Here is a 27,713-nt window from a genome sequence, read left to right as displayed (position 1 = left end):
GTGGTGGTGATGATGATGATGATTTGTTATATTGGTAGTGGTGATGATGATTTGTTATATTGGTAGTGGTGGTGATGATGATTTGTAATTTGATAGTGGTGGTGATGATGATGATGATTTGTTATATTGGTAGTGGTGATGATGATTTGTTATATTGGTAGTGGTGGTGATGATAATTTGTAATTTGATAGTGGTGGTGATGATGATGATGATTTGTTATATTGGTAGTGGTGGTGATGATGATTTGTAATTTGATAGTGGTGGTGATGATGATGATTTGTTATATTGGTAGTGGTGGTGATGATGATTTGTAATTTGATAGTGGTGGTGATGATGATGATTTGTTATATTGGTAGTGGTGGTGATGATGATTTGTAATTTGATAGTGGTGGTGATGATGATGATTTGTTATATTGGTAGTGGTGGTGATGATGATTTGTAATTTGATAGTGGTGGTGATGATGATGATGATTTGTTATATTGGTAGTGGTGATGATGATAATGATGACAATGATTTGTTATATTGGTAGTGGTGATGATTAAGATGATGATGATGACGTTGATGGTGATGATGATGATTTGTTATATTGATAGGGATGATGATGATGATAATAATGACCATGCTTATGAAAATATAGACGACGATGGTTTGTAAATCGCAATGATAATAACATATACATCGAAGGTCATTCAGGCTTTTTGATAATTTGATAATATTGCTTAAATACTTTCACATTTGCTGGTTGTGGTATTAACATTCTATCTACATTTCCTCACCACCAGACGAAGACGAGAACGGTCAAGAATTTGGATCCCTCAAACCGGACCTCCCTGCCCCCCTCCTACCAACCTTGGGTGGGTCAAGATCGGGCACCCCTTCGCCCACGGTAGAACTCCAGGAGGGCCCAGATCGGCCCAAGAGACCGCCCCGGCCTGCTAGGCCAGGCAGACCCCCTCCAAGGGGAGGGAATGTGGAAGAGGTTCAGGTAAGGCGTTGTATCACGTCGTTACCTACCGGATAATTCAGTGTGGATTCACATTACGGTGCGCCATCTTTCGGTAGCAGCGGATAGGCCAAAATATGCAATGCCTCTTGGGAAAAGGTTGACATCTGTTGCATGTGATAGTACTTAAGTTCATGCATGCACGCGATTATACAGCGCTTGGGTGGATATACTGTTCACTAGGGTCCAGAAGTTGTGAGAGAAGTTTGCCTGCATATTTCTGTGCGAAATTTAGACTGTTTTTGGTGCTCTCCTGCCATATTTATATTGCACCTTATTTCTGTTGAAAACATTCATAAGCGCAGGCTCATTCAATGAAGCTAATTACTACATATCTGCTAAAATAAGTGAGTTTTGAGTGACAATATGAAGAGTTCAATGTTGTCAATATCACAGAATGAAGAAAGGGAGTGAAGGAAATTTTGCAGATTTAGGCAGAAATTTTTTTGCAAAGTAGTCCCTAAACAAATATATATATTTTCTTGTTTTACATCAATACATTAGATAATCCAAATAGAAACATATTGAGTGATATTCTCACCATGAACATACAAGCAAGACCTGATTGCAACTTTAAGTTCTTAATCATTCTTGTGTTTTTAACCCCCAGGCGGAGACTGAAGCCAAAGTTGCATCCCAGAAACGCATACCTCCCGCGAGACCTGGTCCCCCGACACGCCCTGCTAGACCCAATGCGCCCCCCTCAAGACCCCAGGCTCCACCGGTAGAGGAGAGCAAGAGGAAAACCGATGCCCCTCTAGTCAGGGTAAGCAAATCCTTTATAGGCCATATCCATATTGATAAAAACACGATTTGAAAAAATAGGCCCAAATCCACAAAGGTGGTGGAGGCATCATGGCCTAGTGCTTAAGACTCTCATCTTTCAATCTGAGGGATGTGGGTTCGAATCCCAACCATGGCATGTTTTCCTTCAGCAAGAAATTTACCCACATTCTGCTGCACTCAACCCAGGTGAGGTAAATGGGTTTCGACAGGAAGTAATTCCTCAAGAAGCTGTGAGAATAAGAGTCGGTAGACGAGCTTAGCCGGGTTAATGCAGGGGGCCTTTTGATAAAGAGTTACAACTGTTGTAACTTTGCCATTGTGGCAATTACCATGGCAACAGGGCCCAGCAGCCAATCAAAATCGAAGTTGCCATGGTAGTTGCCATAAAGGCAAAGTTGCAACAGTTGCAATGCAACTGAAACAGGGTTCCAGGAGTGCCTTGAGCACCTAAACAGGGTTGATACGTGTGCTTTATAAATCCTTTCTTATTATTATTATCAATTGTATAATTCACAGAGCTCTATGAAGAGATCAATACCTTGAAGTCAAAAAGAATAATAAATCATTCAGTTTGTATTTGATTGGTTGTACCTTCTTTGCAGTTCAACGCAGAATTTGATGAAGAAGTGGATTTTTTCTTCTGGTATTAGTCAGTAGGTTCAGCATCATTGCATGTAGGGTAACCCGCTTGATGCATGATGAGGCTGGGACTACTCGTGGTCCAGTCATACAAAGAGTTGTGATTGATCAAATCAATCGTATCTATGGAAAGCAAAGAAACTACAAGGGGAAGATCGGACAGTACATAGACCGCGTAATGAAACGCTCGGGAAAAGCGCCCTACAGCGTTGAGTAAGTAACGACCTTTTTTGACCTTTGCGTATCGCGAGATGGTCGTGTACAAAACATATGAGAGAAATGGTAAGGGGTGAAGGAATAGACAATTTTTACATCTTAAATTTTTTTCATTCAATTTTCCCCCCCTCAAATTTGAAATGAATATATTTCAAAAAATTCTTGGTAATAAAATGTGGAATTATTCCCATGTACCACCCTTAAGCCCTCTCCAAACTCCCCTCTCTCATTTTCCCCATATGTTTTATACACAGTCACGTGCCGATATGCAAAGGTTTACTTAAAGCTGTTGGGCGCCCTTCCCCACAAGCATTTATCGAGCGTTTCAAAAAATCGTCGAAGTGTCCAATCTTCCCCTTGTAGTATCTTTGTGGAAAGCCAGTAAACATATATAATGAATGTATGTTAACAAAAATGTCAAGGTATGAATGTATATCCATAAATTCATTGATTTCTTGACATTTTGGAAATTTCCTGCAGAAATTTTTTTGACACTGATGGATTTCCAGAGAGTTTCGATTGATTGGATCAATTATAACTCTTTGTAAGACAGGGCCAAGAGCTGCCAAACTTTGATTGTGGAAAATAAAATCCTATTTAATTCTTTTATGATTTTTTAAAGCCTAAAATCCTATTTTCTTTAAAATGTTGAAAAACACACCAGAAATCATCAATTTGACAAATTAAAAACTCCTATTTTTAGGAGAAAAAAAAACATATTTACTGTCATTTTCCCCTTAAAAATTCTACTAAATAAAATGAAATCCTACTTATTGGCGGCTCTGCAAGACCTGCGGGCAGGCGAGGGGGTGGTTTGCAAATGCCTTTGACCAAAGAATATGATAAGACGTTGATTTGTTTGTTCTTCTGGTATTAGTCGTTAGATTCAGCATCATTGCATGCATGATGACCTGTGCCAGCCGCACAGAAATGTTGTTAGCCTGACAGAGCGTTTACCGTAAGCCCAGTTACATCTTTTCGATTGTGAAGTTTATTTATTCATTTTTTTATATTTATTTCATCGTGCAAGTAATGCATTGTTACGTTAGGCATCGCTGCCACATTACCGGTTGTGACTGAGCCTCTGTTAATAGCGCATTGTTAGCACTAACAACGTGTCTGCGTGGTCAGTACAGCTTGATGCATGATGACATTGGGATAACGAGACCCGGGGGGGGGGTCACAAAGTTTTGAATTTGACCAAAGATTTCACTTAAAGGCGAAGGAAACGTTTGAAACCAGTGGAACTTTTATAAAGATTTTAAAAATCAAAGAAACGGATCAGTGAAATTTTTAGGAAGATTGAATGAGGGTTTGAATATTGAGATCATTTTAACCCTATCTAGGCCGGGGTATTTTGGGAGTTCCTATGGCCGGGGGGGGCCTCCCAGGCCCCCCCCTAAGATCTCGGCCGTCGACCGCGCGATCGCGCCGAAAATTGGCACGTGGGTTGTCTGGGACATAATCTACAAGATTGTACAGTAATTTATTTCATGCGAATTGCTATTAAGTGATTATGCTAATTTATGCGTAATTAGTATGCGAAATCATACTTTTTCCTCTAACTCCCTAAATAAAGCTCCAAATGTACTAATTTTTGGTATAGAAACTCTTTGTGGTGTCCTTAGCAAGAGTACATGAAAAAAATTGTGATATCAAATCATTTTCTTATGTATTATATTGTTTTTTGGAATTTCTTATGTATTTCATTGTTTTTCTGACCTTTTGTTTTTCATTGTTTTTTCAATGAAATTTGTTGGGGACTCTTCTGTGATCATAAAAATCATAAAATGAATACATTTAGACTGGCAAAACTAAAAATAATCATACATTTATGAATTTTGGTTGAAAACACAATTTGCATTGACTTTGTACACAAAATCACGTTTTTGAGCAATTTTCGGTCTGACATGCACTTACATAATGTTACGTAATTTCGGAACCACATACCCGGGTGACGCAAAATTGGTCTCAAAAGTTGCGCAAGACTTGAAAGTAAAAACTCAGCGAGCGGCGTGGTCAAAAAATTTCGCACGGCGAAAATATCGCGCGATTCGTTGAGGGGGGGGCCTCCGAGGCCCCCCCCGGCCTAGATAGGGTTAAATGCTATGGAGGTCCTCCCATTGGCAATGTGACCAAGACGGTGACACAACATTTGATCCTGTAACAATTGCTCCGGTCTTTAGTATCTCAGAGGGCATGGGGTTAGACTTCGGACCGCATTAGAGTTTTTGGTTCAGAATAATGTGAAGATAAAGATTAGTGTTATTAGTTTTGGAGGTAATGTTGTGTTAGGTTTGGTAATTATTGAAGGGAAGCGTAATAAGGAAACTTTGCAGAAAGTTATACAGTTCAAATCACTAGGTATTTAATCATTAGTTGCAGTTGACAATTCACAATTTGAAGTACATGAAGATTCAGAGTTTATCAGGAGACGATGAATAGAAAACAATTTAGAAGTATCAGATTGAGATTCGGAGTGAAGTTAAGATAATACTCGATGGACATCTAAGTCTTGCAGTCAGTCAGTTAGGATCAGAGTGGGTGTAGTATTCTACCGTTGGTGTTCTCTAATAATCAAGAAGTTGTCATTAGTTTTGGGGTGTAACTATTTAAGGTGGGAATGATCTAAACTTGATCTGATTGGTCTACAGGTCACTGTCTATCAAACTTTCTGTGGTATAAGGGGTGTGGTGATGCTCTGTGCAAGTGAATGGGGCTGGAGTGTGAGTCATACTTCTTCCATGAAGTTAGCTGACGTCACTGAGGGTTGGTCTTTTTATGGTCAAGGCTTAGCAGTTAAATGGTTTTGGGGGTTTGGGGCTTTGTGTTTGGCTTATATGCAGTTTTTCCATCAGAGCAATTGTCGCCAGAGCAAATGTCGTAGAACCGACCAAGATGTCTGATGCCCCCACATACAGTTTTCCCCATTAAATTTAGTTATTTTACCTTGGAGTGTGAGATCATCAATTTTTTTTGCGCAATTCGGCAATTTCATGACCATAATTTGGTAGAGCATGACAACAAAAACGTCCACACACCAAGTTTGACAAAAGGGAAAATAATACACGGGGGCTGGGGGCAATATAGCCCCTGGAATGCTCAAAAGAGCTTGGAAAATAAGAAAGAAGCCCTGCAAATCACAATTTATTGCAATTTCAAGGTTTATCCAATGTTCTGGATTTAAGCAGTAAGCTGTGAAAATACGACCCTGAGAATAAAGAAATATTTTTTGCTTGGTTAGACACGAGTTGGTTCATGCTGTCCCCAGGTATGGCCAGGTGAAACCAAAGGCTCATTGAAATTAGCGTAAAATTTTCAACGATATCAATGGGGCTAAGTTGGTATTCTGACAGCCTTGTCTTTGGCCCCTACGTACTGATTCCTGCGAAATCTAGGTTGTAGATTTTTTTCATTCATGCTCCGCCAATATACAGTTTCAGAAATGATTATACAATATCTTATTGGGAGTCCAGTAGGAAAGTGTTCTGATGAGTATTTCCTGAAACTGTACATGTATGTGCTAAAATACTGAAATGCAGAAAAAGATGTCAGTGCTTCTATACTGAATACAGATTTTACTGTGTATTCGGGATAGATGATATGAGAAAGATCAGTGCATGGCATGTGGTCTGATGTGCCCTAGACGTAGACGGCTGTCTCATTGTGTTCTAGTTATGCATGCTTGTACCTGATTTTTGTCTTAACAACCCTGTTATCCCTTCCCATTTGCATAATTTGTATGACCCCTGACACTAAGCATTTTCAATTCATTCATGTTGTCTGCATGTAGACCCTTTGTACATGAATTTTTTATTTTATTTTATTTATTTATTTTTGGGGGGAGGGGAAATACATACAAAATATCTTAAAAATCTTAAAAAATATGAATAAATAAATTAATGAATGAATGATGAATAATGAATGAATGAATGAATGATGAATGAATGAATAAATAAACAAATAAATAATTACATACATGCATGAATAAATAAATAAAATAAATAAATGAATAAATAAATAAATTTTGTTATAATAAATTAATGATTGTTCTTAAGAACAGAAAAATCAGCACTCTATCCAGATCTATGGTATTTGTCTGTGTAGCTTTCCATGTCCTATGTTTTTTTTTAAATAATGATTGATCTGAAGAAAAGTTACCACTATCTAAAATATTAAAGCAGGTCCATATTATTTGTTTGGGGGTTGCACTCCATTAGCTAAGATTGTCATGTCCTTGTACATGTAGCTTTCCATAACTTTTGGTTTGTAACTAATGCTCACTATGAAGAAAAGTCTGAGGCAGATTTGTGATAGCAGTCCATAAACTTAGAATGTCATGTGTATGTAGCTTTCCATAACCTGTCACTTGCATGTTTGTTGTTCTCTGTTGTGCAGCATCCCTCCATTATCAGTGATCCTTACAAAGTGAGTCACACCATGCATGCAGAGAACCATGATGACGCTGTCAGACTTCTCCAGGAGATTGGTACCAATGTACCCCCAACCCTTTCCACCCCACCACCCGATGCCACTAAGGTACCAACAGTGGCGCCACGATCCTCTGCCAGTTTGAAAAGAACTACCCGTAGTGTGAACAACCTTGATAGAAATCGTAGTGATAGTAGTGTACCTACACCCCTTGCCAACCCGTCTCCCTCTACCACCCAGGTACCAGTGGTGGCACCACGATCTTCTGGTTCCTTGAAAAGGAATACAAGTGGTGCCACAATTGATAAATACAATGATAATGCAGTTCTGCAGGATGGAAATGTGAGGTTAACTAACAGTGACAAGGTACCGTCAGTGGCACCGCGTCGTCCGGTGGCTAGACCCAGGAGTACAATAATCCCAGACTCTAATTCCTTTGTCCATCAGGAACCACAATCTGATCGACCAAAGGCTGAGGTACCACCTACCAGAGGCCCTTTACCAGCAAGCAGGCCTCCACCAAGACCAGCACCACCTGTGATAGAAGGTTCATCAGGAACACCAGCTGTGTTGTCAATAGCACCGCCAGTACCTGCAAGTCGACCGCAAAGATCAAGTGGTACGGAAGTAGAGGCACCGGCAGGCATTCAATCGGTACCTGACAGAATGCCCTACGTACCACCAAGACCATCGGCACCTCCTCGATCTGCCAACAATGGTGCCTTCACGGAAGTCCCATTAGATCAGGACTCCATGAACACCAATGGCACAGCACCTCAAAATACTGCACCGCCTGTACCACGATCCCGCCCAGCGAGACCTCCCCAGAGACCAGTTGAACCGGAGGATAATTCCTATCTTGATGCCATGATGATCGAAACAGACTCCACAGACAATTTCATTAATGAGCGATTTGGAGAGTCTAATGCTCCACCTTCTTTCAGTCCCCCTGATCTCCCATCGCCACAGGAGGTTGACACTGGTCCTCCGATGGCACCACCACCAGTACCTCGCAACCGACCAAGACCTACCCCTGGTGCAATTGTTCCACCACAGGTACCATCAAGGCCAAGTATTAGATAGGATATAGTATATATCAATACATGTTGTTTTGTAGCTGTTGTCTATGTGATTCCAGTGTTGAATATAGAAATTATTGCAATATTATATATTTAAATAAATGTACATGTATGTTCACAGCCTCTATCATAACTTATATATCATAGTATGTCTAAATTTTATTGTATATTAGGATAACCTGATTTTAACAAATATATTATGTACAATGATATAAGAAATTGTATGCATATTTTTTTATCAGCATCCAATATTTCATGATGAATTCAATATACTAAAATCAGTGAAGAGAAAGTTCCAAAGTCAGATATTGGCCTCGTCTTACAAAGAGTTGCGATTGGTCTGATAAACCACGACTATGGAAAGCGAGCAACGTCAATGCATGTTCAAAATATTGTCTAGACATGATCTCTGTATTTCCTCATCTATTGTTTTCTTGAAAGTTCTGTGTGCTTTTTTTGTGTTTACAAAGGACATTGTGCAAACTTCCCGTAGAAAACGATTATGACATTGATGGATTTCCATACAGTTGAGGTTAGATGTTGTTTGAAGGTTTGCATGGTGGCATGTACAATTGCTGATGTGGTTTACGGTACACCATGTGGAGTGTTATAGAAACAGTGGATAGAAGAAGAGAAGAATTGGATAGGCGAGAAAGTGGAGATTTGAGAGTAGAGTATTCTTTCTTGAAAATAGTCCTGAAAAGGACTGTAAACCAGAAGGAATGTTGAGTGAGAACAGCTTGAGTAGTAGAGCTGATGAGGAGATGCTGGCTTGAGTCGGCGAGTAGAGATGATGAGTAGTAGAGAGACTCGACGTTTCGGACAGGTTGACTGTCCGTCTCTTGCCGCTGTTTCTATAACACTCCACATGGTGTACCGTAAACCACATCAGCAATTACTCCAGGCTATATTATTAGAGTTCTTGTAGTTTTTGTCAGTGGAATGTTATGAGGCAAGAAAGATGTTGACATCGGCATTACGAGTATGCCTATTTCAGAAAAACAAAATAAGAATTGTGAAAAATATTCTCATTTTTATATTTCCAGTAAGCTGATGAGATGTAACATTCCTTAAGATATTTATTCAAATATTAATTGAATTTCATGAAACTTTAGTGGCAATCCTAATATACATGTAGTAGTTTTTGTAGTAATGATCTTAAATATTGTATTCCAGTTTATATCCCTCAGGATAAAAAAAAAATTGCATTACCAGGCTTGGCTTTTTTTGGTGTAAAAAAAAATCAAGGAAGGTTTGGATGAACTCCCCCCCTCCACCACCGAGATTTTGGCTGCTGATTGCGTGAACGCCATGAAAAATTTGCTTGATGATAGTGTGGGATGTAATCTACAAGGCTGTATCGTTAAGAGGAAAATGAAACCATAGAGCTATTAACTGTTAATAGCTCCATGATGAAACGTTCGGAACAAGTGGGTTTGTGTGAAAACAGAACAGTAGAAACATATCAACCAAAGTTTAAGAAAAATCTGACAAATAATGAGAAATTTATGAGCATTTGAATATTGCGGTCACTAATGCTATGGAGATCCTCCCATTGGCAATGTGACAAAGATGTGTAGTGTCACTTATGAACAACTCTCCCATTTTGTATATATTTCACGTAATCTGCCCCTTTTATCACATCTGTCAGTAGATCGTGTATTCTTCCTACAGAGGGGCATCTAATATGGATTTTCAAAGAATACATTATGGTTTATTTCACCATATGACAGAGCAAAAAGAGACATTTCGGGGATATTTCATAGTCCATCAAATAGAAAGTTGTTCACATGTGACATCACACATCTTTGTTGCATTGCCAATGGTAGGATCTCTATAGCATTAGTGATCGCAAAATTCAAGTGCTTATAACTTTATCATTACTTGTCCGATTGTTCCAAACTTTCTGTTCACATTATTTGATTTTTCTATTTCCACACAAGCCCACTTGTTCCAAAGGTTTTATTCCCCTTTGATTTTACTAAGATAGATACGTGCAAAATTCATACTTTTTGCTCTAATTCACTAAAAAATGCTAGAATGCTATTTTTGTGTAAATATTTTTTATACCATTGCTAACAATTACAAATGAAACAAAAATCCTGGTTTGAAAATGAATTTTGTATGTGTTCTATTATTTTATGAATTTCTTATGTATTTGTTTGTTTTTCTACCTTTTGTTTTTCTTCGTTCATTAGGCCAAATTTATTGCAGAAACTTTTTGAAGCATATTTATGCTAAGATTAATTTCAGCTGATGAAAGTAAAAAATTTTTACTGAAAATAATCTATACATTTTCGAACAAAATAAGAAAACTCATGTTACATTGACTTTGTGCACAAAATTAAATCACGCGTTTGAGCAATTTTTGGTCTGACATGCACTTTCGTAATGTTGCGTAATTTTGCAACCACATACCCTGCCATCATAAAGTTGATCTCAAAAGATGAGCAAGACCTCAAAGAAAAGAGTCAACAAGCGCCCCAGTGATAAAGTTTTGCGCAGCGGAATCGTCACAGAAAATGTTAATCTCCCCTAGCAGTTGTAGGGTTGAAATTTCACAAAATCCTTAGACCGACTTGTGCGTTAATGACCTTCCATACACATGATATACAAATATACCAGGCTTTGAGTAAGTATAACAGGAATTATTCATCCGAGGTTGGACTGGCATTACTATTTTGAATAGTAATTTGGCCAGTACAACCGAGGATAAATAATTCCCTCTATACTTTCGAAATAAATGCCTGGTATATTTGTTTTATATCCTACATTTAATAACTGAATAAGGTAGAACAATAGTTTATCTACTCTGGTACACGTACTTCATCTTTTCCTAATCTGAACTTAAATAATTATATATAACGCGCTGCGCAGGCTGATCTTCTTTTTCTGAAACCATGCGCTCAGCGGAACGCGGATTTGTGCCTGCGCCGTCCCTTCACGGGACTTGCCCGGTAGAGTCAACTCACTGACCGTTGCGCCCGAGAAATTGCATGATCTGTGACGTCAATGATGGAATAGTCGACTATTCCATCATTGACGTCATGGAATAGCACATTTTCTTCGTTGGGCGTTTCATTTTCGACATCATCGCAAAATTGTGAGAATATGTTTGGTCACATGATGCTATTTAAACCAATCAGCATACAAGAATTAATTCATGTAGGAAACTATGTAACCCCCTGACTTTATATGGGCAGTGTATACTTAAACAGTGGCCCCCATTCCACAGAACGGAGACCATTGAAAGACCACTGAAAGACTTAAAATTGGTGAGGTCTTACAGCGATGTTCAAGTTCACTGAAATTTGTCATCTCTGTGGAATGGCTCAGAATGACCCCTCAAAGAACTCTGAAAGACTGGTGAATATTTCTTGTCTTACTGGTCTTAGAGTAGTCCTATCTTTCAATGGTCCTTCAGAGATCTTTTATGCAACAAGTGATCTTTCAGAATTCTTTCCATGGACTTTGCCTGGTCTTTCAATGATCTTTGAATGATCTTGCAGCGATCTCTCACAAGTCTTACAGTGATCTCCGCAAAAAAATCTTGAGAGACTGCCGAAAGATCATTGAAAGACCGCTGAAAGACTGCTGAAAGACCACTGAAAGACCATTTTCCTATAAGACCGTTGTAAGACTGTTTTGAACCGTTTCAAAAAGTTTTGGAGCCCGTGAAGACCACGAAGACCGCTGAAAGATTGGTCAGGACTTGTGTAAGACCTCAAAGACCATTGTAGGATCATTGAGAGACCTCTGAAAGATCAACCAGAATTCATGGTCTTTCAAAGGTCTTTCAGCGGTCTTGTTCTCTGTGGGATGAGGGTTTTAGCTGATGTATATAGATGTAGATGTCATAAAACAAATTTAACATAGGTATTTCATTATAATTGTATTTATTATATCTTTCTTTGTGATCGTAGTATACATGTTCAATCTACATACTGCTGATGTTATTCTTATTGTTTATACCTCTTTGATCAACAAGTCCCATCCCTTACCAAAGTTACTTGATAGCCTAGATATTTCATAACTGTCAGTATAGTTATTGACAGTGTTTGGGTCTACTCTGGCATCTGTCTCATTATGTTCACATCATGATTTATGTGCAATAGTTTTATTAGCTCACTTTGCTGGTTAGATATTGCAGTATTTGTCAGTGTTATGAATTGTGCATTATAGGTCGTTGTAGCATAATATTTTTAGCTATCAACGAGTTAGAAATACTGATATATAGTAAAGCTATTATATAGCAACTTGATATTAACCTCTCTATACATAATTATTGTAGAGATGTATGTTGTGAAAATGCTGTGAAAGGCTAACTGACTACATCATATCAATATAGTTATTTATCACAAAATTGGCAAGGTCACAAAACATATTGATTCAATTTTTTAATAGTGTGTTTGTACGGATGTTACAAAAATTGTCTTTGAATTTAATCTGGACCCTTTTTCCTAAAGACTTACTTCATGGTAACTTTGCCATTATTGTGACTACCATGGAAACCTTGACTGTGATTGGCTGCTAAGCCCTGTTACCATGGTAGCAGATGCCATAATTGCAAAGTTATGATGATTGTAACTCTTTATGAAACAGGCCCCTCATCTGCATTACGTATTTGTTTGAGCTAGAGTTGTTGAGTAGTTGTAATATCACATGTACACGAATGTAAACATGTTAATATTTATCATATCTAGATCTACACTCGTGGTCATGGCCGTACGCAGCTGGGGGGGGGGGGGTGATCGCTCCCAGGATTTTTATTCTTAATCTGACAATATCTTAACTGAAGATTTTCATAAAATTCACCAGAATACTTCAATTTCACTTTTAAAAAATGCTGAAGCACCCCCATGACCAGCTCAGTCACTTCCCTCCGCTTTCAAGTTTCTTCAGGAAAGTTTCAAGCGTCTTCTTTCCCTGGGAAAGAAATGTCTGTTTACGGTCATGTATGTGATCCATGTGGCGTATCATTGAATTTATTTAATATTGATCTTGATATTCAAATTCATGTTCATATTCTCTTAAGTATTACCCCGTCTGTCTTCCATTTATCCTCAAAGAGGGTGCTGTACAATCTTGAACGCATTATTCCAGCCTGTAATTGAATGTGATTTGAAAGATGAAGAGTATATAATCATACAAACAAAATACTGAAAATTTCAGTGTAAGCAGATGAGAAATAACAAAGTTATTACAATGCAAAGTTTTGCAGGCATTATTTCACTGAAATGTTCATGTCTTCATGAATACATGTGCAGAGAGCGAGGTGATGATGTCATACCCCATTAATTTTTTTTTTTAATAAAATTATTTTTGATTAATTTTTGTCCTTAAAAGAAGAGGTCAAAAATAATCAATAATCTACTGTGTAAGATGACCTCCACTGCAACTTATTTGTTCATAACTGAGACAAGTATGCAAAACTTTGAAAATTCTGATTTGATGTTTTAAAAAAAAACAGAAATGGTGGAAATGACTTCAACCCATCTATTGCAAATTCATGACAACATACTCCAAACTTCCGGGTTTCACCGAATATCATACCGAATTTCAAAATTTTATAACTTCCATTATTGCTTATCAGATTTAATTAGAGCTACATAAATGTTGTATTTTTGTTCCTTCATATGTAATTCTTATTAGCAAAATGTTTCCGCTTTTCATACAACAGTTGCGTCACTGATAGCACAAACCAATCAAATCATACCTTGTGAATTCATTTTAAAAATGTGAATGATGATGCTTGTTAGACTTTCCTCACAATATTTAAAAGTGTATATGTTTATGATCATGTTTTGATTATTATTGTTACCATGCCTTTCCCTTTAAATATATATGTGGAAAATATAGAAGTTTGTTTTCTTTTTCATAATTTTCTAGGAGCTTGTGGAAGAGGGAAGAGAGATGGAGACTGAGAGTGTCTGATAGAGAGGGAGAGAGAAAGAGAGAGAGGGGGGGGGGGGGGAGAAAATCACTAAAAAGTTGAGATTTATGAGGAGTGGGAGAGATAAAAAAACTACTAATGGAGAATTAAGATGGGAAAAAGAAAGAAAGAAAGAGAAAGAAAGAAACAAAAAAAAGAAGGAATGGAAGAAAGAAAGAAAGAAAAACAATAGAAGGTATGTAAGGAAAGAAAGAATTAAGAAGGGAAGAAAGAAAGTGGGAGAGATCAAGGAAGAAAGGAATATGGTCACAAACAGTCCATGGGATGTGGGCCGGGGGGGGGGGGGACTGGTGCAGTATACAGAGGTTGTTTTGTTTTGCAGAATTTCATTCACTCTACCCCTGAATATTTTTTTTAATTGTTTTTTTTATTCATGGAATTGCATATAAACCGGTCTCAATAACACCCCCCCCTCGGCCCCTCAGTTCTAAAAAAAAAAGCTACCGGTATGCCTCGAATTAATTTTATTCACACATATAAAGGGCCACTCATGTGGATATAGCACATGTCCAATTAGATGTTGCAAGTGCTTGCACTGGAATCGAACACATGATAAAAGACCAACCTTTATCTTTGGGGGTTTTCTCTCTTTATCTTTTTAATTCTAACTATACTTGTGATGTTCTCTGCCACAATTATATGTGACATTCTCGTACAATTATGTGCTATAATATGCTTGTTTGAAATGATTGCAGAATTTGCTTTATGAGACTATATTGTCAATGTACGACTGATTTGAGAGAAGACAAAAACATAAAACCAAAAATTTAGAGGACCATACGCCCCCCCCCCCCCCTCTCTCGCTTGGCTTTAACCTTGGGCCTTTGCTAGGGGCAAACCGCAATCGATTGCACTGATAACATGCATATCGTTGACCTTTGACCCTCAAGTCCGTAAAAGGTAAATAAAGGGAGAAACATCCGAAGTATTTGGCACGGCATCGAGTCAAAACAAAGGAAAAGTGAATCGAAATCCATGAATTTGCGATTATCAAGTTGAAATGCATCAGTTACCCTGATTCTGGCAAGCATATTGAATATAATTTCACCCCGGAAGGCAAGCGGAAAGTGAGTATAATTCCATTATTGCCGATGTCTTTTTGTCATGTTTGTGCGAGTGTGTCTGTTTAGTGCTTTGTCATTCATTCATCAATGATGTTCAATGTTCTCGGAGTGGCGCCCCGGCCTCGCTCGGTCTTCGTCCGTCGGGGATCAGCTGGGCAGTGAGTAGAGCTGCCGAGTGAATGAGTGAGCGAGTGACGCCTTCTGAAAGAACGATGATGTAGCCTTGCTTTCACTAGACAGCTGGCAGCTGTCTGTTTCGAGGAGTTTTTTAATTTCATTTAAAAAAAAGTTTATCCTCGTACACAGACGGCTCGCTATCGTGCAGCATATTAAACCTTGTTCATTGTAATTGAATGAGTATCGTGCAGCCATTTTAGGGCCAATAGGGGACTAAATAGATTCCCCCGTCGGGGCTCTTCAATTTTGTCTTTATTGAATCAAACTTTTGAAAATTAATGGGACCGAAATGCAAATCAATATTCCCTCTTGGCATTACTTGCCAAGAAATAGGGAAAAATCAAGTTAAAACTAGGCAGTGTATACAGCCACACGCGTGTGTCTTTACCATCCAGCCACACGCGTGTGGTTATATCCAGAACACCTATCTGTGGATACCGCCACACGCCGCCAGTAATAACAGTAAAACGCGTATGTAGGTCTGACCGTCTATATCACGATCAAAATAACCTCATTTTTTCATTAAATTCTTACATTCTAAACCACTCTGATTTCTTTAAATCGTTTCAATTTCATTCTCACTGTCTTCTTTCCTTGCTTTTCTTGTCTTGTTACAAAAGGCCGCCTGTTAAATAGCAAATTTTCACACTTTTTCTACTTGTGTCGATTCTCTACTGACTCTAGGCTATGTGCGCGTACGTACGAAACCCAAACTGTGTATGTCTACTACTGCGCTGCGTTAACGCTGTATGGGTCTGCCACCGCAAAGGAAGCCAGAATCGACACATAGAAAAAGAGAATTTGCTGTTAAACAGACGACCGTTTGTAACAAGACAAGAAAAGCAAGGAGAGAAGACGGTGAGAATGAAATTGAAACGATCTAAGGATATCAAAGGGGTTTAGAATGTAAGAATTTAATGAAGAAATGAGGTTATTTTGATCGTGATATAGACGGTCAGACCTACATACGTGTTTTACTGTTATTACTGGCGGCGTGTGGCGGTATCCACAGATAGGTGTTCTGGATATAACCACACGCGTGTGGCTGGATGGTAAAGACACACGCGTGTGGCTGTATACACTGCCTTAAAACTAAGGAACAAAAACAGTGACTTACCTTGGCTGTCACGCAACTTCACTTCTCTCTTTTATCCCAACTTATATAATTAATAAACATGGCCATTGAGTCCCCTGTAACAATACAGAACGCTAGAACTTTGGTCTCTGTATTTGGTGAGTGAAGCCAACGGAGTTCAGCTTAAAGGAAACCAAAACCCAAGAAGAGAAGCAATCTTATTGGAAAGAAAAATATGAGAGGAACAATTAAAACCAAGTTTCATCAAAATTGGTTATGAAATAAGCAAGTTATAGACGTTTAAAAAGTCTTGTTTTACTTTCTATGGGGATCCTCAAATTGGCAAACGTGCTTCAAAATGGCTGATTTTGTGGACAACTCTCCAATAGTTTTGTACACAAATTTTCAGATTTTCCCCTTTATTTTACATATTTCACATCTCCTCTTGACCTTGACATACATGTAGTGTGAATTTTACTTTCCCATGACATGTTGTGCTCAGGAGGCGGCAAGATGCAGTTTGAAAGATAATAATGATAATTATCTTTCAAACTTAATGACATACTAGTAAGGACAAAAAAAATTGAATGAGTGAAGAAAAGGAAGAAGATTTTGAAATAATGAAGAAGGTCAAAGAACAAAAAAAAGAGGAAGAGGAGGGAGAATAATAAATAGCGCTTTTCATGATATCCATATCAAAGCGCTTTTTGATGTAGAACATACGAAAAAATTATTTTTGTCATTTAAATAAGTGTCAGTCTCCTCTCCTTCAAGTCTGCCATTATCATATTACATTCACTCATTCATTCATCATGTTCATTGTCTTTTATGCCTTATTTAAAATGTATAAACTTTTAAATGTATAACCGTTTTTAATGCATTTTACTATTTATTTAATAATGTGCCAAAACCAACTTGTAAGCATGATCTTTCCAGCTTTTGCTGTTATTTCATGTATGATTGCTAACATGTTTGATTATCAATAAAGACCATTTTTGAATTTGAATTGAATTGAATTGAAATAATGTACAAACAAAAGTGAAATTAGAAATCATAAAATAAAATTAAGAAATTAAATAAAAATAAAAAAGGAAAGGATATTGAGGGGATGAATTAATTCTTCACCCTTTTAATAATTCAACTTGATAGCCCAAATTTCTTTTCTTTCCTGTCATTGTCCTGTGAAAACTGCTTCTCACTTACACATTAGCAGCGATGATATGTATACCCAGTTGTTGTGTTCTGGACTTGTAATCAATTTTAATACAGACTTTGGAAAAATTTAACAAACTTAAAAGTCACATCAACTGTTAGTACAAAAAGTTTGGCAATTATAGAGAACAAAATTAAAGAAGATTCTACATGTACAACGATGGAATTTGTATTCTTGTGTCATCCAAAGACGAGAAAGAAGGCAATTTTATTGGTTATTTATCGACACCCCCTCCCCATTCTACAAAGTAATAGCATTCCTTACGGCCTTAACTGATCTAGAGCTCCTAAAACTTTGTTTGAACAGTGAGCTGATTTGATCAGTTGGTTTGAGACTGTTCCCGTGAGTCACAAAACTCACAATAGGCATACATGGTATGTTAGATGGACCAATATTGAATTCATTTTAAAGATTAACCAAGTTGTTGGAGTAATTGTCACCTTTTACTGTAAAATCTGCTAGAATTTGCCATCAGATCAAACTCTTAAGGCGTGGTCACACCGCCCGAGCGGTGTTGGAGCAGTCGTGGAGCGGAGAGAAAAAAATCATCACCACTCGCTACCGTTCACCATTTTCGATTTCGATGTTTTTATTTTGTTTTCGATTTTTTCCCCAAGTTTGTGAGCGAAATTTGACCCTCTCCCTACCGCTCCAACAACGCTCAGGCGGTGTGACCAGGCCTTTATTGTATGGGTGGACTTGACATTTAGCAACAATGACTCAAAATTGAATTTTGTATCCTCTTCAATTGTCATTTTCCTAATGGCATGCCATTGCATAGTAAATTTATTTTGTGAAAACTTTTTTCTGTTGATGCATGCTTTTGGCAAAGATTGCTAAATGTCTTGCATGAATGAAGTGTAATTTTATAATCCTGCATATTACATGTATGTGGGTAACCGTGAAAACCCCTTCCATCTGAGTAGAAACCTACATTATGAAATGAGGAGGGTATACATGTGTAGTTCATACATGTGCCATTTTATCTTGTATGATTAACACTAACAATAAGAATGGTAAATTCATATAAAATGGTAATCAATATTCAATAAAATGATTCTATTTTGTATCGTATAGAAAAGGGGAATCTAAGAAGAATTTAGCACGACAAAAAAAAATTATTCGTCAATGTTATATCTGTGTCTACTTAATCTCTATTTATCTGTTTATTTGTATTTTTTTTTTGCTTGAATGTCCTGCTTTTATACCAGTCGAAAGCAAATATCTTTGCAATTTTGATGCGAAGACGAATTAAAATACCTTGATGATGATGGGTTATGGTATACATGTAGGGCTGGTGTCTGCCTCAGCTGGGTGCTCATGGTGCTTGCTCAAAAATAGCAAATACATGTACATGTATCTCTCAGATTTCAATGTCTTCAAACAGTTCTTAGAATCATCATTCAGTTCGAGTACTGTCCTACATGTAGTAACGCTACAATTGAGTTATCCTTGCGATAATGTTCAGGGTGCTACATAACTTTCTAGAAGTGCTTACCCAGTTGGGCAAGTAAATTTTGAAATAGTTGGAATATTCTTGCCCCCAAATCTATTTCACTTGCCAGTATAATCTTAGAAAACAAGTTTTACCGAGAGCTTCAAAAGAAAGTTTTGCGGTTTTATCATCCATTGACCTTTTTCTCTCTTTTGACATGAACTGATCTTCTTTGTTATTTCATTTCTTTTTTCAAAGTGATTTTATCTTATCTACCATGACCAAAATTAGGGTAAAAAACTCAATATCATATTGACCCTAATTTTGGTCATTCTACTGAGAGAATTTTGCTTTCTACTGTGTGAATGTTGCTTTCCCAATTCGGGCAAGTAGTTTCGGTCTTTACTTGAAAACACGTGCCCAACTCTAACTTTTACTTGCCCCGGGCAATTGGGCAAGTGCAGAGCTACCAAGTCTCACGCATTGTGCGTGAGACTCACGCATTCAGGGTCCGTCTCACGATCTCACGCATGGCACCCATTTTTCTCACGCATCGGGACCCGACAGAAATAAAAGAGAAAAAGTAGCATTATTCGCCAGATTATACGACTGGCCGACCGCCTTCGCGTCCAGCCCGACACGCCAGACGAATCAAAAGTGCAGTCAGCGCACAGCGCTACGTGATACGATGAATAGCGTGCGTGCATCGCATGGTTTTGAAGCCCATATCTCATGCGCGCGCACCTTTTCGCAACGTACGAGTGTAAGTACTGGCCGCGCGCGCATAGAGACGTCGAGTCATGAAAATCTCACGCATTACATTTTTTGAACTTGGCATCTCTGCAAGTGCAAGTGTAGCACCCTGATGTTGTGTCTTGTGCATATTCACTCTAGGCATGGTGGTGGAGGTAGAACCGGACCTTCCTCACAGTCACTGCGATAGCTGCTACAACCGTGACTGCCAGGTCTCCCCGCAGCCCGGCAATGCTTGTTCTCTCATCAACTGTGAGGTCGATTGTGGTGCGAGGTTCCATCGATGCAAGGAGGAAGAACATCGTCTACTCTGCCCGTACACAAAGGTGAGTTTTACGGTACCAGCTACACTACCAGTCACAAAATTTCCTGACAAATGTATAGTCTTAAATGCAAAGCCTACAATAATAAATGTATACCAGTACTAATTAGTGTTAAATTTATTATTAAAATGCCTCAACTTCATGGAAAGACTTATGAAGATTTTACTATCCCCACTTGAGGAGCTCTCCAACAAGAGTTCAATTTCTAGGCATACACCAATGATACATGTACAGTATGTACTTATCGGTTTGTTCCCCCACTCTTAGACTGAATGTGTGAATGCTATATATGGCTGCCCAGTGGAGATACAAAGACGTCATATATGTCGCCATCTGGAGGTGTGTCCAGCTAGTGTGGTTAATTGTACTATGGAATGGAATAGGTGGCCTGTTTACGCAAGCGAAAGACAGCCTCAACAACCGTTACAGGTACGTCCATGCCGCTTGCTCAATTTTATTGTATTCCAGGAGCAATGGTTTAGAATCTGGCCCATATTCTGAAGTCACGATTAGTTAAAGGTAAATGCCAGTTGTGGTAATGATATCAAAATGTGTTCGTACAAAATCCAATGAAATGACCACCAAAGTGTCTGTTTGTATATAAATAGAAAGTGTGTGCCAAAGAATTTGGAAGAAACTGTGTAATTGCTGAGAAATTAGCAAATAAGCACAGGATTCGGGAAGAGCGTCAGGCCCGACGCTCTAAGCAATAATTCTCAGCAATTACACAATTTCTTCCAGAATCCTTTGGCACATACGTTTTATTTATACAAACAGACACTTTGGTGGTCATTTCTTTGGATTCTGTACGAACTCATTTTGATATCGTTACCAAATCTAGCATTTACGTTAAATCAGGCATGTTGGGTAAAGATGTATTTCCCAGGGACTCGGTTTTAAGGGGAGTGAGAGTGATCACTCCCTACCGCTCTCCTTAATCCATTTTTGATAGAGCGATTTATCACTTGCCTCACCAATTGTGTCAATGTCAGTCCATGATCAAACTGTTCGAGTCATCCTTGAAATCTTCATTCGCTGTCAGGGTTTTGTAAATAACACACAATCATATTGTAAGCAATTAAACACATTTGCAAGAAATGACATTGAAAAGTTTAGTGAGATAAATATTGCATAGATCGATATCTGATTGCTTGATTGGTTGTGGGTTGTAACTTAGTGTACGTTCCTCCATCCATTTTGAAATTGGACAAGAGAGCTCCCCTTGTAAGAAGAGCTTTTTATTGCTCCCCTCATAATTATAAAACTGAGTCCCTGATTTCCCCATTATAACCCTTCATAGGTAGTACCAGATAACTACAATCAGCTGGACATAGCTCTGGCCCTTCGGGATCAACGCATGCTGACAAAGTCTATGAAGGCATCGAAACGGACCCGTCAGATTCTTACCAACGCCCTCAATCGTCGTCATCCTGCCGTGCCCCTGTCGGCTCAGCTCACGAACGATGTTCCCGATTCGGAAGAGGAGCAGAGGGAGCTTGTCAATTTACTTCAGGTTAATTCTTCATTAGGTGTAAATGCTGGTAATGGTAGCAATTTCAAAATGAGTTGCAACAGGATCCAATATAATCACTGCACAATTCAGGGGAACAGTTTTAACATGGGGGTTGGGGTGGGCTGGACATAGAAGAAATCACATTCAGGTGATTTTGTATGGTTTTAGAAAACCAAAGGCCAGTTCTGCGGTCCTTTCAGTTGTGCCAAATGATTATATTGGAAAATTTTCATTTGCTGAGCAATGAGGAGACGAAATATGGCAAATTCCAAAGTCTCCTGGTATTGAAGCACCTAGTTATGAAATGAATCAGTTTTTTTTTTCATGGGACACGCCATGGATTATTTTATTATGTACTCAAAAGAGAAATTATAAAAGGGAAATGTTTGATATTTCAAGATCTAAAGTCAACAGTCCTGATGCATTATACAGTGCATCCCACAAAAAACGAAACCAAGATTTATCGATGATTTGTCATAACTTAATCACAAATACAATAGACAAATGACCTACCATTTTAAAGCTTAGAATCTCCTCTTTCATCTGAAATTACTTAGATTAATTCTCATTCACGCATGAGTGAGCAAAAACAATTTGAAAAGGGGATACAAAAAAGTCACTTGGCGGGCCGTACCTGGGTTTTCAAAAGAAAACCCCATTTTTGATAAGTTCAATATCTGCTCTTCAATTTAATACCTCAATTACAGAAATTGGTCAAGAAATAACAAAGTTCTGGTTATTTGAAATAAGGCTTGAATTTCAATGATTTCATAAAATGAAGAGGTTTTACAGGCTAGCGTTCAAACTCACTCGACACTCCATTTTGTTGACAATCAGTCGTGCATCAAGTCTTTTGTTACCATGCGATTGCTTCTGTGGGAAACTGGTGAAAGCATGTTTATTTAATGAAATTATGGAAATCAAGCATTGTTTCAAGGGATCATAAATTTTTTACTTCTTGACTATTTTCTGTGATTAAGGTGTCAAAGAAAAGAGCAGATATTGAACTTTTTAGTCATGTAATTTTCTTTTTGAAATTAAGATACCCCCCGCCAAATGAGTTTTTGGCATCCTTTCTTCGAATTGTTGCTCACTCATGCATGAATGAGGAATAATCTAAGTAATACTAGATGAAAGAGGAGATTCTAAGCTTTACATTGGTAGGTCATTTGTCTATTTTATTTATGATTAAGTTATGATAAATCATCGCTAAATTTCGGTTTTGTTTTTTCTGGGACGCACTGTATTACATAAAGTACACAAGACTTCCAGAGATGTTTCGCATCTTTATGTATTTTTTTAAATTCGTTTTCAAATATTCAGGTTATGCAGGATGAGAAGGAAGCAGCCGATCGCCAGAGAGCTCGTACTCCGCCCGGTCTGCAACGCAGCATATGCAATGAGCTCTACCGAAAAAATCACGAAAGCAATGGCACCGTCGCTGAACCAACCTTCCAGGAGCCTTTGCCTCTCCCCAAAGACCCCTTCATCCATTGCTCCCACTGCGCCCGGCGCAGGGAACGACTTGACCGTGTCATTGCTTCCAAAGCGGCCATCCATGATCCGTACAATTATGATTTGGATGAAGAAGACGATCCCTCGGTGGGCGATTACGCTATGACACCCCTACCTGAGCACCAGAATGGATTCATCCAAGAGGGGGATGGGTGCCCCAATGGACTGGACCATCGTGAAGGGAGGGAGGATGGGGTATTTCATGAGGGACCACCTGAGGTAAATATGACTAGCTCAGTGTCTTGTTGATATTCTCATTTCACATCATTAAGTGATATATAAAAGTGTGTATCACATTTATAAAAAGAATTATTTTCCTACTATGAATGTACAAGAGTATTCTAAACTAAATGATTGGTCAGTTGGTGATCGCAAAAAAATACATTTTGTTTTTTTCTCTAGGGAAATGGTCAATTTCATAGTTTGAATACTATATACATGTAGGAACGCCTTGATCACCTAACAAGGTGGATACATGCCCCATAAAATCCTATTATTAATGTTAAACCAACTACGATTATAATAAACAAGAACTATAATACCAACTCCTAGTAGACCAAGTGAATGTAATCTTGATGGATATTTTCTGGGGCACGTTGCATAAAGAGTTGCTTTTAAACTCAGGTCAGAGATATCAAGGGCAAGTTCTGCTTTAACCCTATCTAGGCCTGGGTATTTTGGGAGTTCATATGGCTGGGGGGGCCATGGTTTATGCAGATTTCCTGTATAAATTACGCCTAATTTAGCGTGTATCGGGCACGTGTATAAAAATGTCCAATGCTGATGCGCGCTTTTGTCATAGTGCGCCAAATTGATGCCTGTTGCCGTGGTTATATACGCTATTTTATTCATGAGTCCACTGTTTGAAGAGTGAAGTCATGAATAAAAACAGTGGACTCATTATTAAAATAGCATATCTAACCATGGTAACAGACATAAATTTGGCGCACTGTGACAAATGCGCGCATTAGCATTGGGCATGTTTTATACACGCGCCCGATACGCCCTAAATTAAGCGTAATTTATACAGGAAATCTGCATACACCATGGACTTAATGGTAGGTTTTCAAAACCACCTTTGTGAATTCGGGCCATTGTGATGCTACTGTATGCCCCATGCCTCATTGCAATTTGATTGTTGAATTTTATTTTTTAGGCGGACAGATCGCTGAACTCCACATTCTCCAGCGAAGAATCGGAGGTCCAGACGCCAGCTGTCTTCGTCACCCAGTCCACCACCGGTGACGTCTCCGCAGCACCAACTAGAGGCCATTCAAAGCCAATCATCATCCAGCCGCCAGCTCTGTCATCATCAACAAACAAGATTCACAGGTTGTCTTCGTCGTCAAACGGGTCGCTAGATAGTAAACAGTCGTTGAGTCTTGATCTCTCATTGGAGTCTATTACTCGTTACCAGGCCAAACCAGATTCCATGTACACTTTCTTGTGTGCACAGGTATGTTGTTTGATAAGAAATAGAGAGAACTTAACTGCTCCATGTTAACCATACAGTAATTTGTAGTGTTGATGATCAAGACTGGTGAATTACTGGAAGAAACAGAGATAAGAAGGAACCCACTGAAGTCCAGATATATTAATGTTTCATGGAGAATGATCTATGTACTCCCCCTTTGCCTCCTATCTATCTTAAAGATAATGAAACACTAAATTTTCTTTGGTTTTTCTAGGAATTCCGTCGGGATGAGTATCCTTACCACTTCCAGAATGTCCACAGTGATATCCACGGTGGGCTGAACGGTTGGATGGAGCAACGGTGTCCGCTAGCCCCCTATGGCTGCACTTACTCACAACGGCGGCTGTACCCAGGAACTCAAGGAGCTCACATCATCCACAGCGAGAATCTAGAGAGCTTTGGTCTGTGTCTTGAAGAATCCCAGCGTGAGAAAACAGAGGTCTCAGGAAGTTGCGCCGATACCAGCCTATCTGGAAATCCTGATGGCCGGACTGGTGACGGAGACGCCCAGGAGGGTGAGGATCAAGGAGAACACTACAAATATCCTAAGCTTGATGCAGAGGTAACTTCAAAATCATCAGGATGTAAAGATATGGGTTCTGAACATGGTGATGATGAAAGGACAAACTGTGATGTTCATGTAACTGATAGCAATAATGATAGTCTTCACAAAAACAGTACAGAATCAAAGTGCAATGCCTTCCAAGATGGGATCAATGACAAACCAAAGGACGTTTCAATGGACAGTGAGTTCTGCGTTGACCGAGGATCGAGTGAAGAGTACGTCTCTGAAATATCAAGTATGGACCAAAGCGGGGATACAGATAGAGAAGCTTCCAAAGAGTTCAAGGGTAGGCAACGGGAGAAGAGCAGTACTGAGGATTCCCCAAAGGAAGCATTAGAGGTCGATATGACGTCTGGCGGTAAGGTTGATTATACAGAAGCAGTGTCAAAGGACATGGGAACTGACTATCTCAGCCAACTGCCGTTTGAACTGCTGCGATACTTGTTACGGTTCTTGGACTGTTTTACGATCAACCACCTTGCAATGGCTTCGAAGCTCTTGAGACAGGTCTGCTGTAGTCTTCTTGAGGAACGTGGGATGGTGGTCCTGCAATGGGAGAAGCATAAAGGACACTGGGACACAACCATGAAGGTAAGCTGATCTGTCGCTCTTGACAATAGCTTCCCATTTTCAGAAATCAATGTTCAGGTGAGACTTGTATTCTGGCAAGGCAAACAAAAATGTGTAATTCTTATTGGTAAAAAGATAGATAATTCAAGAAAACATCGATATTTAACTAATTATGATCACATCAGCTTTAAGATTGAGGTGTAGTGCATTACGATTGAAGCAAAAGTTCATTGACTTTCCCCAAGATTCCTTGCTTAACCTGATGTGGTCTTTATTATTTTTCCTTGGAAGCATGTGTCAAAGAAACCTGTCCATCAAGACCATCTTGTAAGATTGCTTTTCTTTTCTCCCTTGAGTGCACTTTATGTAGGTTTCACTGTTCTTTGTCTTGTCCATTTTGTCCAGGTGTGGCACTTTAGCACGGCCTTCACTCCGGTCAAGTCCTGGGGCTTCCAAGACAACCCTCCCATCGCCGAGCACCTCAAACGATGTCCTTACAATGTCCGCAACACAGCCACTCAACCAGTCAGGGTCATGGGTCATGATGTGCCAAAGATCAAGCTCGAATCTGCCAACGATCCCCAGAGACAGAGGGAAGCCGAGTCTGTCCAGGCCTGGCGACCTCGACGCAGGAGGCTCCTGGATCAAGATGACGATTGGTAATGCTTGTGATTGGTCTTCTGTGTCTTGGGTCAAGCTTGCATTGTCATTGACCTTAAGAGAGAGAGTGTGAGGAGTAAGTTGGTCAGGCCCGGCGACGTGGACACAGGAGGCTTCTGGATCCTGATGATGATTGGTTATGTTTGTGGTTTTCTGTTTCATGGGTGAAGGTCGCAATGGCCTATCACCCTGAGAGAGATGCTGTGTCAGTCAAGGCCTGGCAACCTTGGTACAGAGGACGCTTCATTGTGATGATACTTGTGATTTATCTTCTGTTTCATGGGGCAAACTTGCCTTGGTTGATGACCCTGAGAGAGTGAAAGGTACTGAAATGATCAAAGCACAGCAATCTATTTTCAAAAGGCTGATCATGAAGATGATTAATAATATTTTTGATTAGCCTTCTGTTCATGGATCAAGATTACATTGTCCAATGACCCTGAGAGTGAGAGAAAGAGAGAAGCCGAGTTGATTGAGGCCCAGCAATCTATGTACAAAAGGCTGATCATAAGGATGATTAGTAATAGTTCTGACTGACCTGTCTCATGGGTGTAGCTTACATGTACAATGTATATTGGTCAATGACCCTAAGAGAGGGAGAGGCGCCATGTTGGTCAAGGAGCGGCGACCTATGTGCAGAAGACTGATCATGTTGACGCTTTCTAAAACTAGTGATTGGTCAATGATCTCTCATTCAACCATAATAATAGGTAATGTTCTCAGTGTTATTCTTGTCAACTCATCTTCTCTCTGTATTAGGGCGCAATAGTAGGTGATGGTAATGTTCTTACAACTTCAATTAGGCAACTCTTATCTCAAATTATAATATCACTGTACTACTCTTCATGTAGTCTTGTTCAAATTTTCAACAATAATAGTGGTTATTTTAATGATGTAAATGTATAGACAACAGAGGTATTGTAATGGATCATGAAAATTAATCATGATCATTTTATCAAATTGGCAACTCCTTTCTGAAATTGAATTGTGTTATTGATAATACTCCTCATTTGTATGCACACTTTAGAAATCGGCAGTGCTAAGAGTGACTTGTGTACATGTTTTTCATACATTTGATAAGCAGAGATGCACACCATAAGAGATCACTTAAATGAATCATCATTTTTATTAAATTGGCAACTCCTACAGTATGTCAAATTTAATTGTGATCTTTGTAATACTCCTAATATACATGCCTTGCTTTAAGTTGGCAACGCTAGATAGGAATATGTGAGATAAAGAGACACAGGTGCTGGACACCAACTTCT

General features: G+C 38.9%; 2 protein-coding genes across 4 annotated transcripts in view; both read left to right on the top strand.

Annotated features, from left to right (window-relative positions):
• LOC121417488 (synaptojanin-1-like) overlaps window positions 1-8,646 on the top strand; it is a 44,075-nt gene extending 35,429 nt beyond the window's left edge. Inside the window, exons 21-24 of one of the 3 annotated variants that reach the window (XM_041611210.1) lie at window positions 784-986; window positions 1,615-1,770; window positions 2,393-2,443; window positions 7,044-7,131. In XM_041611210.1, coding sequence (XP_041467144.1) covers window positions 784-986; window positions 1,615-1,770; window positions 2,393-2,440 — 407 coding nt within the window. In that variant the 3' untranslated portion in view covers window positions 2,441-2,443; window positions 7,044-7,131. Of the gene's footprint in view, window positions 1-783; window positions 987-1,614; window positions 1,771-2,392; window positions 2,444-7,043 lie in introns of all 3 variants that reach the window. The other 2 variants (XM_041611209.1, XM_041611207.1) reach the window with 2 other exon arrangements.
• Window positions 8,647-15,001: 6,355 nt separating this feature from the next.
• On the top strand, window positions 15,002-27,713 carry LOC121417487 (F-box only protein 40-like). Its single transcript, XM_041611206.1, has 8 exons — window positions 15,002-15,175; window positions 19,967-20,151; window positions 20,416-20,577; window positions 21,449-21,661; window positions 22,985-23,395; window positions 24,333-24,632; window positions 24,865-25,806; window positions 26,191-27,713. The coding sequence occupies exons 2-8, from the start codon at window positions 19,969-19,971 to the stop codon at window positions 26,446-26,448; spliced, it is 2,469 nt and encodes an 822-aa protein (XP_041467140.1). The 5' UTR covers window positions 15,002-15,175; window positions 19,967-19,968; the 3' UTR covers window positions 26,449-27,713.

Source organism: Lytechinus variegatus, chromosome 6, assembly GCF_018143015.1.
Source record: "Lytechinus variegatus isolate NC3 chromosome 6, Lvar_3.0, whole genome shotgun sequence".
NCBI lineage: Eukaryota > Metazoa > Echinodermata > Echinoidea > Temnopleuroida > Toxopneustidae > Lytechinus > Lytechinus variegatus.
This window is presented reverse-complemented; position numbering and strand designations above follow the sequence as displayed.

Excerpts from the sequence above, each read along its gene's own strand:
- LOC121417487 (XM_041611206.1), top strand. The coding sequence starts at position 19,969 with ATGGTGGTGGAGGTAGAACCGGACCTTCCTCACAGTCACTGCGATAGC. Across the intron at positions 20,578-21,448 it reads AGCCTCAACAACCGTTACAG|GTAGTACCAGATAACTACAA; the intron begins GTACGTCCATGC and ends AACCCTTCATAG. Across the intron at positions 23,396-24,332 it reads TTCATGAGGGACCACCTGAG|GCGGACAGATCGCTGAACTC; the intron begins GTAAATATGACT and ends TTTATTTTTTAG.